At 43.9% G+C, this 10,832-nt stretch overlaps 1 protein-coding gene across 2 annotated transcripts in view; it reads right to left on the reverse strand.

The window, feature by feature from the left end:
• The window catches only part of ICE2 (interactor of little elongation complex ELL subunit 2), a 31,444-nt gene extending 21,328 nt beyond the window's left edge, over positions 1-10,116 (reverse strand). Inside the window, exons 1-5 of one of the 2 annotated variants that reach the window (XR_004427730.1) lie at positions 9,989-10,116; positions 5,623-5,727; positions 3,411-3,678; positions 1,644-1,763; positions 166-300 (exon numbers count right to left, since the gene is read on the reverse strand). Coding sequence is in view for 1 of the 2 variants with exons in the window: in XM_033166719.1 (XP_033022610.1) it covers positions 166-300; positions 1,644-1,763; positions 3,411-3,678; positions 5,623-5,727; positions 9,989-10,017 (657 nt within the window). In the remaining variant the exon portion in view is untranslated. The remainder of the gene's footprint in view (positions 1-165; positions 301-1,643; positions 1,764-3,410; positions 3,679-5,622; positions 5,728-9,988) is intronic. The other variant, XM_033166719.1, reaches the window with a different exon arrangement.
• Positions 10,117-10,832: the final 716 nt, after the last annotated feature.

Consider the following 10,832-nt stretch of genomic DNA (forward strand, 5'->3'; position numbering starts at 1 on the left):
GTAGAGAACCTGTGAAAGTCTCAGGTTTAGTCCCTGGCATCTCCAGGAAGGGCTGGAAAAGATCCCTGCATGAAACTCTAGAGCACCAGCAACAGCCAGTGTAGACAGTGCTGAGTTAGAGTTAGCCTTGGTATAAAGCAATTTCCTCCACAAAGTACAACTTACCAAAGCAAGAAGGCATTTTTCCAATTTAAATGTTAGTTTTGTGCAGAACTTTCCTCCCATGATGCTGGTAACTTCTTGTAGGTTATAGCATTCAGGATACTTTGTCACATAACCAATACGAGATGCTAAAAAATTCTTGGAAGGTAAAAGAAAATACGGTTGTAAAAGTGTGCTTTCTGCAACGGTGTCTCAGAAATAATGAACAGCTAAATTACAATGGATTCAGTTCTGAATTACAAGCAACTCGCAACTTACACAAGAGCCTCCCAGAGACTAGTAGGAAAGCCTGAGAGCTTAAAACCTCTCTTCTGGGGGTGCAGGGAAGACCCATCTGGTGTGCTGCCTCTGGAAGGTAAGAGTGTGTTTGTGTGTGCACGTGTCTGTGTGTGTGTGTGGCATCTGAGTACTGTACTTTTCCGTGTATAAGACTCCCCCATGTATAAGACATGGGGACTATTTTTGCCAATCCACTGCCCACTTGTCACAGCAACAGCAACAGCCGATCACCAACAGACCCTTCCCCAGCAGAAAATCACTAACACGACTGAGAAAAGGTTCCGCTGACAATTACGCACGTTCCAGAACAGCAGCCGCCAATCGCAGCAGCAACAGCCAATCCACAGCAGTCCTTGCTGCAGAAACCAATCACCAACGCAATTAGAGGAGCAGCAGCCAATCCAAAGCAGCCAACATTCAGCCACCAAATCTCTTGCTTGCGGCTCCAGCCAATCACCCATCCCTCCCCACCCCATTCACTATCCATGTACAGGTGAAACTCGAAAAATTAGAATATCGTGGAAAAATCCATTTATGTAAGCAATTGTTTTCATTAGCAACTGGAGTTCAATATATGAGATAGACTCATGACATGCAAAGCGAGATATGTCAAGCCTTTGCTTGTTATAATTGTGATGATTATGGCGTACAGCTGGTGAAAACCCCAAAGTTGAAATTGTTAATTTGGGGTTCTGATCAGCTGTACACCATAATCATCACAACTATAACAAATAAAGGCTTGACATATCTCGCTTTGCATGTCATGAGTCTATCTTATGTATTAGTTTCACCTTTTAAGTTGAATTACTGGAAAAAAAGAACCTTTCCACGATATTCTAATTTTTCGAGTTTCACCTGTATAAGACGAGGCACGTTTTTGAACATTATTTTAGAGTAAAAAAACCTCGTATTATACACGGAAAAGTACGGTAAATACATTTTTGCATATACACGCCATCCCTGAAGCATAACCTCTGCATAAGATGCAAGTTGCTTCTATTGCATTTATTACTGGCAGATGTATACAACTTAAATATTTGTTGCTGTTTTGAAATTAGGGTATGTGTTCCCTCAGAATATATATATATTTAAACGTCTTACACGTAGCGTCTCTCAGCAAATAAAACCTCATTTCCTATGTAGTTTTCAAACTATGTTTTTAAAAGTGAGAAAGCAGCAAAGCAACCTTTTACTGCTATTACCTTAGTGTAAAGCAAGGCCTCCTCTGAGATGTTATTATAATCTTCAGAGCAACTTCTGGCGGCATTTTGAGCAAACTTCAAGAACTCGCCAACTTCTTTGCTTACAAATTCTTTCATTTGCTAAAAAACAAACAGAACCTACATAATATAGCATATTTATTTTTTACATTTATAGATAGTAAAGGTAAAGGTACCCCTGACCCCTGACCATTAGGTCCACTCGCGGATGACTCTGGGGTTGTGCGCTCATCTCGCTCTATAGGACGAGGGAGCCGGCGTTTGTCTGCAGACGGCTTCCGGGTCATGTGGCCAGCATGACTAACCCGCTTCTGGCAAACCAGAGCAGCGCACGGAAACGCCGTTTACCTTCCCGCCAGGGCGGTACCTATTTATCTACTTGCACTTGACGTGCTTTCGAACTGCTAGGTGGGCAGGAACATTTATAGATAGATGTAGATATATAGAGATAGTGGCTATTATTCACACTCCTAATGTGCTGAAAGAAACACATTTACTTGGGCTTTAATGGGAAGACAAGACCAAGAGACAAAGCTGTGTTGTAGTCTATACTGAGTCGACGTTACAAAAATAATAGAGATACCAGTGCTTTTTTCTGGGGGTACTCCAGCGTATGAAGTACCGGCACCATTTTTTCTAGAAGAAAAGCACTGGATACAACCAAAATGTGCACTAAATCCTTTGTCTGCCCCACACAGCCCCTTGCTTCCCCTTATCTGTTATCTTTCCTCACCTTTCATTCTCTTTCTGGCTCTCTCTTCCTCATTCCTGTTAGTTTTTTCTATCCCTTTCCCTCCTCTTTCCTTTACTGATCTGCTCTCACTCAGCACAGCATTCCACACCAACCTCCAATCAAACTTGGCTGCTGCGTCCTTCATTTCTCTTCCTCCCATCCAGCTTTCTTTTCAGCTCCCATCCTCTGCCTCTGCCTGCCTGGTTTTGAAAGTGTCTTGCACAAATTCAGATGGCAAAAAGAGACAACAGTGGACTGCATGTGCACTTCTCCTGCCAGCTCCATGACAGCCACATACACAGGCATAGTTCAGAGTTTTGCATATTTAATAAAATGTGTATGCCACCTGACTCTAAGAACAAAATTCGAGTAGAACAGAGGAAGCTCAGAAGCAGGACCCCAGGGCAACAACACTCTCCCCAGAGAACTGGTACTCAGAAGCATACTGCCTCTGACAGAGAAGTGGAGATGCCAGGGACTGAATGTGGGATCTTTTGCATGCAAACACACACTCTGCCACTGAGCTATAGCCCTTCCCCAAGGCCACCTGAAATGCACCTGCTGCTCCACGAATGTGGATTTGGTGATTTTTATCATCTATCAGGATTTTTGAGTTGCCAAGCTACTGCAACCTCTTCTTCCTTTGCAATTCTCAGTGGTGTGGGGGAAAAGGGACAGATCTACAAGGCAAACTACTTTACACAAAACTTTTCATGAAGCATCCATAGCTTGGCTGGAGAACAAACATTTTGCAGCTAGAAGGTAGAGGCATATCCCTAGCAGCTCCAGTGAAAAAGGATCTGTGGAGAAGAACTTGGGGAGAGCTACTGCCAGGGAGAGTATTGCACTATAAGAGCAAAGCGGCTTCCTAACTTTATAGAACTACACACAGTAAGCTTCATGTACCTGTACTTCAATCAGACACAACACTACTGTTTCCATGCAAGGCTACCTGGTAACACTTGTTCATCTTATTAGCAAATCATGTCATTATTATGGGAAATAGAGACCCTTACCAGGTATTGTAAATGATCTTTCTGCCCAGATGGATCTACCAGGCTGGGATCAGCATTTAAGTATGCAGACAACAGAAATAAGTATCTCCTCTGTTGTTTCTCTGTCAAACTAGAAAAGTAAGGATAGGGGACTCTAGGCTCTTGAAAAGATGCAATTTCTGCTGCAGATTGGAATGCCACTTCAGCTGGTTTTACTGCAGGCTGTCCTCTAGAAGACTTGTTTTCTTTTGAGACAACTTTTGATATGCCTGTGTTGCCTTCTGCGTGCCTGAAACAAATACACACAGTTTTAAAAAAATGTAGGCAAAAGCCTACAAGACCAACAGCCTTAATTCTCATTCAACAGGGAGCATAATTCATATTGCTACTGCAACATTTTTAATACCTAACTTTCTAACAAAAAATCATAACTAGTTTGGTCAAACCATCATGCTTATCTCTTTCCCCCAAAGAATATTAAAAACAAATGAAACCTGAATGACTACTTTGAAGAAACACCGCCAGCTGAACAACAGGTTAATGGCCAAGACCCAAGAAACCACTTAAGTGAAATCCTGCATATGTTTACTCAGAAACAAGTCCCACTGTGTTCTTTCATTGTAAGTAAGAGGCTCATGTGAGCTCATTTTTTGAATATTTTGCAAGTATCCTCCCCCCTTCTCAGCTGTATAAGTAATATGTCAGATGGCATACGGAGTGGTTTTATGAGAAAAACAAACATAAAGGCCCCTTGGGCTCATGAAACTTGATTTATGGCACTTTGGATCCAGGCCAGTTTATGTTATATAAATGCTACCCCACGGCACATAGGTCCTCAAACGGTGCTATCAATTATACGGATGATACTCAAAACACTCTAATGGGTGATGGCTGGCTTAGCTCTTAATTATTTAACATATAAGCATGCTCAGTAATAAGCACATTTTGGATTAACTAAACTGAGTGTTAACTGCTGATCTAGTGAAAAAGAAAGACTTGATTTACACACCAGGAAAATGTCTCAACAGTATCATGTCTACAGCTCTTAATAATACTACACAGCTGTCTCTCAGAATGAGAGAACATGTCCATCCTTGTGGCACGAACTGGCAAATTTAATTAAGCTGCTACACCAACAAGATGCTGACTCAGATGTGCCTGATGTAGGAATGTCAAGTGATTCTAGCAGCTTAAATTAGCTACATTTGACGAGGAGTGGGACGGCAGCCCATCAGGATTATTTCACGGCGTGCTGCTGTCAAAGCCTTCAGCAGAATGCAAGCCTAAATCACTTCGACAGCCCCCTTTCACCTACATCGCCAGCCTGTTCTTTATTTAGACTGACCCTTTTGTCAGCAGACTCCCTTCTTCCTCAGATCACAGCTTCTATGAGGAGAGAAGGGATGCGTCTCAGGTGCGAATCCACACATTCTTGGGAGCACTGTTCTTCCATCAGCAGCCTCTGTCTCTCCATGTCCTTAATGTTGGCATCATAGAATAGAGATAGAGCCACATTCCTGTATTCATGGGGGTGACTATCTGTTTATATGTTCTAGTAACCATATACTCCTCTCTTACTCCTCCTCCTCACCAAGTTCTGTCCTAAACTGTTGAAGCCACAACCACAGCCTCCCTTAGATGCAGTTAAGGAAAGCTCTCTCTCTCTTCCCCCTCCCCAAGTTAACTCCTGAGGTGAAGGGTGAGAGACTGGCCCCATTTTCTCTTCACAAGTTAGCTCCCAGGTTCAGGATTCTTGCTATCATTCTCCTCCCAAAGGAAACCCTCTCCCTCCCTGCTGCTTAGTACAGGCTTTCCCCCAAAAAGCAACTAATTAATAACATGGGAACATAGTGGAATGAACTTCCAAGTTAACATGCACTGAATGTAATGAAAAGCTGCAATCACATATGCTTATTTGAAAACAAGTCCTAATGCAGTGGTTCCCAAACTCACCACCCCTTCTGCACACCTGGACACTTGAAAATTGCTGAGAGTCTTGGCAGATCACTTAAATATTTTTTTGCCTGTTGTAGCAAGTGCAATGTGATGTGCTAGATGATGTATAATGTAACTGTTTTTTCAAACATACACACATACAATTTTTATTATTCAAATTGTCGCACGATATAAAAAATAATATAAAATAAACCTATGTGTTCTTCCCCAGAATGCATATGAATTGCAGGCTTGTTGCCTTCCAAACCAAAGTTAGAAAAAAAAGGTATACTGGTACCTTTTTGGTAGTAACAGTAGCTCAGAGAGAGTTGGAGTCAATGAGTATTTTTCATAAATATCTCGCGAGAAATACACATCGTGACCATTTTTAGGTGGGATATCCCTGGTTTTGAGTAAGAAAAGGCAGATTAATGAATTAATAACAATAAAACAAATTTAACATTGACTAGATAGAGATCAGTTAACTTTTATCTTGCACACTGCTTGGGTACTAGAAACATGGCTTATAAACGCTGGGAAATCATAGTTTAAGCATAAATCACTATTCATCAGCTATTAAGTCATAACCAGGTCCCATAATGTTATTGTGTCTATTCCTAACTTCTTTGGATTAAGTATTCTAATTGATGACAATGGTGATGGAAAGTGGGCTAAATATTCTACAAATTTTAACAGTACAGTGGTACCTCGGGTTACGTACCCGATCCATCCCGGGGTGCCGTTCGCACCCCGAAAAGTACGTAACCCAAGTGACCAATTGCGCATGCGCAAAATCGCGCTTCTGCACATGCGTGAACTGCACAGAATGCTTCTGCTCATGCGCAAACCACACGGACATGCACAGAAGTGTCTGCGTGGCGAAATTCACTTCTGGGTTTGTGGGGTTCGTAACCCGAAAAAATGCAACCCGAAGCGGACTTAACACGAGCTACCACTGTCTTGTGGCAAATTTGCTGCAACAGACTAACCATGGAAATTGCTTAGAAACTGAAATCCAGTGGTATAAAAGGCAATGGCATAATTCTATGTGTATCTAATGAAACAGAAGAGGGAAAACTTGCACAATAACTGTACCTGCTTATATGAATGAATGAATTAATGAATGCTTTCCCAAACATTCAATTTTCCATCTTAGTTCCTCTCTTGACTCTACTGATGTGCCAACCATAACAAAATCATTTGTATTATTTATTTAAAACTGGAGATGGTTTGTTTTACAGCTTGCACAATATAAACGGTTTAAAATGCATTTAAAAATAATATTTCTATCACAACAAATTAGAATCACAGAGACACTATCTTGAAGACTTGCTCCTTGTGTTGCAGATCTTTTTTTCCACCTGGCCCAGGCATAGGCAACCTTCGGCTCTCCAGATGTTTCGGACTACAATTCCCATCATCCCTGACCACTGGTCCTGTTAGCTAGGGATCATGGGAGTTGTAGGCCAAAACATCTGGAGAGCCGAAGGTTGCCTATGCCTGACCTGGCCTGTGAGGTCAGGTCTCTGACTGACTCCACCTACAAAAGCTGAGGCTGCTGAACAGATTCTTGGGTTGCGGTATCGCTGCCTTAGAGGGTTTTGTGGGGAGCAGGGTTGTTGCTGTTTTTGATTTTTTTTTGTGTATCTTTGTTTTATATCACAGTTTATCATTGAAGAAAACCCACAATTCCCCCTCTGGTGGAACCAAAAAATTGTCTTGACATTCCATTGTTTTGGATTGCAGCCTGTCTCAGTAATCTTACACATACTTATCTAGAAGTAGCCCCCATTGACAATGCAATTTACTTCCGAGTAACTTGAGCTTACACAGAACTGCACTGGAAGGCAGCAATTCTATATGCTGAGTATATTTTATGATATTATTGAAAGGTATTTTTTTAACGTATCACCCTGTGGTCTTGATCATTATTATGGGAAAACAGCACATATAATTTCCTAATTGAGATACAGTGGACCCTCGGGTTACGATACCTTCAGGTAATGTAACTTTTGGGTTGCGAACACGGTCAACAGTTTCACCGCGCGCGCATGTGCAGAAGTGCTCTTATCGCATTGTGCGTGTGCACAGAAGCAGTGCCTCTAGATGCGGACTTTTTGGGGTATGTACGGACCCCCAGAACAAATTGAATTCGTATCCGGAGGGTCCCCTGTAATTATAACTACATGGAAATGGGGAGGCTATAAATGCATAGAAATAGACAGAACACCACAGTGAGTATGATGGCTCTGTTCTACATCCACTATTGGAGGAGGTATAAAAGTTCATGGGGAGCACAAGCAGGGAAGGCGGGGGCCGCCGTTCCCACCTCTCCTTCTTGAGAGTTTCCCATACTGTAATAGGCAACTGGCCGGCCATTATGATCCTAGATTGCTAGACCAGGGTGACATTCACTATATGTTTAAAGCACAAAGGTCATAGTTTCCCCCAAAGAATTCTGGAAGCTGTAGTTTGTTAAGGGGAATGAGAGCTTTCAAGAGACCCCTTATTGTTGTTGTTGTTCAGTCGTGTCCGACTCTTCGTGACCCCATGGACCAGAGCACGCCAGGCACCCCTATCCTCCACTGCCTCCCTTAGTTTGGCCAAACTCATGTTAGTAGCTTCGAGAACACTGTCCAACCATCTCATCCTCTGTCGTCCCCTTCTCCTTGTGCCCTCCATCTTTCCCAACATCAGGGTCTTTTCCGGGGAGTCTTCTCTTCTCATGAGGTGGCCAAAGTACTGGAGCCTCAGCTTCAGGATCTGTCCTTCTAGTGAGCACTCAGGGCTGATTTCTTTGAGAATGGATAGGTTTGATCTTCTTGCAGTCCATGGGACTCTCAAGAGTCTCCTCCAGCACCATAATTCAAAAGCATCAATTCTTCGGCGATCAGCCTTCTTGATGGTCCAGCTCTCACTTCCGTACATTACTACTGGGAAAACCATAGCTTTAACTATACGGACCTTTGTCGGCAAGGTGATGTCTTTGCTTTTTAAGATGCTGTCTAGGTTTGTCATTGCTTTTCTCCCAAGAAGCAGGCGTCTTCTAATTTCGTGACTGCTGTCACCATCTGCAGTGATCATGGAACCCAAGAAAGTGAAATCTTTCACTGCCTCCATTTCTTCCCCTTCAATTTGCCAGGAGGTGATGGGATCAGTGGCCATGACCCCTTATTACTGTCCCATTACAACTCAGAGAATTTTAACTCTATATGGGAAATAGGGGCTTCCTAACAACTCTCAGAACCCTTAACAAATTACAGGTTTGTAGTTTTCTCCACCTCCTAGTTCTTTTTGTTATTAGTACTATTTCTCACATTTATATCCCACTTTTCCAACAAGCAGCTCAGGGCGGCATAGGCTGTTCTCCCACTCCTCGTTTAATCAACACAGCAATCCTGTAAGGTAGGTTAGGCTAAGAGGCAGTGACTGACTCCAGGGCCACCCACAGAGCTTCATGGCTGAGCGGGGATTTGAACCCTGGTCTCCCAGGTCCTAAGGGACGTGGGTGGCACTGTGGGTCAGTCACTAGGGCTTGCCGATCAGGAGGTTGGCAGTTCGAATCCCCGCAACAGGGTGAGCTCCCGTTGCTTGGTCCCAGCTCCTGCCAACCTAGCAGTTCGAAAGCACGTCAAAGTGCAAGTAGATAAATAGGTACCGCTCTGGTGGGAAGGTAAACGGCGTTTCTGTGTGCTGCTCTGGTTTGCCAGAAGCGGCTTAGTCATGCTGGCCACATGACCCGGAAGCTGTATGCCGGCTCCCTCAGCCAGTAAAGCGAGATGAGCGCTGCAACCCTAGAGTCGTCTACGACTGGACCTAATGGTCAGGGGTCCCCTTACCTTTACCTCCCAGGTCCTAGTCTAACACTGTAACCACCACACTTCTAAAATGCAACCAAATGCCTGGGTGCAGAAAGAGGCCAAAGATGGGCACTCAGAGGCAGTTAATGGTCAGCATCGGGGAAAGCTTCAATGGGGAGAGCCTTCTGTAGCTCAATACTGGTGGGTCGTCCCACAGTGAGTCACAGGCTGATCCAAGGTGGGTTGCAGCAGGAGCACTACCACTATGCAAATATATGGTAAAAGATTAAGAAATGGGTCCCTAGAGGCATGTTTGGGTCCCAAGCGAGTGCTGGGTCTGAAAAGGTTGACGATACCTGCTGCAGGTGGCCCAAGTGGGGCCACCACTGAAAAGCACCTTCCCCCCCCCCACATCGTTGCTGTAATGTATTAACTTAAATATGTGGCACAGAAGAACACCATGAGGGCGCATACCTGGATGTCTGATTCACTGAAGGTAGGATAGCGCCTGTGAGGGTTTGGCTGCCTACAAACTTATCTGGGAGTTAAGCCCTCAATGAAGGCAACAGGACTGACTTCCGGGTAAACCTGCAAAGGAATGCTGTTGCTAAAATGTTTTAAAGGGAACACACACGGAGACACTTTCAGGCTACATATCCCATCCGCTTGGAGGAGCGGGTTCTGCTTCCTCAAAGCTGAGAGGAGAAAAGCACTCTGCACACGCTCAGGGATGCTCTTCCCCTGACTGCGTCCCACAGCGTAGCAAACGACTGCAGGAAATGAGGGTCCCCCGCCCTCTTCCCTTCGGCTCCTGAAGGACCGGGGAGGGAAAAGGAGGGGGTGAGACCCAAGCCGCGCACTCACCAGGCAAGAAGGTTCCCGCTCGCTGCCATGTCGCGCCTTCGGCGGCCGCTTCGCCCGGCCTGGAGTTGGAGGGGGCGCCAAGGCCTGAAAGAGGCGACTGCATTCCCACAGCAGAGCCTCGGTGAGCATCGCTAAGAACCGCCCCTGCTTTGCAGTATTATCCAACCAGCGCGGCCGATCTCACCGCGAGGCATTCACGTGGTAGCGAACCAGCCAACCGGAGTGCGAGAAGTGGAAGGAGCTTAGGATCCATTTTGGGTGTGGGCAAGCGAGTTTCCCTCAGAAAGGCTCGCCTTTTCGTCATTTTTATACTTGATGTAAAGAGGGAAGGGGGAGGAGCTCGGCTGAGGGAAACGGCTTCCTCAGTACAGTACAATTTCTTTATCTTCAACCTTTTCCCGTTAGGCTTTACTGCCCTCCCCCAGCTTTTATGCTGGAAGCTCCAATATCAAAAATAAAAACCTAAGCTGTGGAATAACGCCAGTGGTAGCGAAACAGGTGAAAAAAACTAAAGTAAATATTGTATGTTAATGTAAGTTACATTTTAATGTTTTAGAACATTTACTAAATATTTGTGGAAACTGTATTAATTTGAAAACACTAGTTTATCTTTATGCAGTAATGATAATAGATTGCTCTTTATCCCGGGCACACACTGTACAATAATAAGCATTCGAAAATGCCCACTAATTTAAATTATGTGGCAAAAAGTTGGGCAATGTCGTAGAAAATTTAAAAAAATTAAAAGACTAGAGCTTGGTGTCTGAATATGTGAAGTGATTATAAAAATATCATTTGTTTCATTTATTCCTCTTTTTAAATTTATGTTTCTTAAATTTCTATA

The sequence above is a fragment of the Lacerta agilis genome, chromosome 13 (assembly GCF_009819535.1).
Source record: "Lacerta agilis isolate rLacAgi1 chromosome 13, rLacAgi1.pri, whole genome shotgun sequence".
Taxonomy (NCBI): domain Eukaryota; kingdom Metazoa; phylum Chordata; class Lepidosauria; order Squamata; family Lacertidae; genus Lacerta; species Lacerta agilis.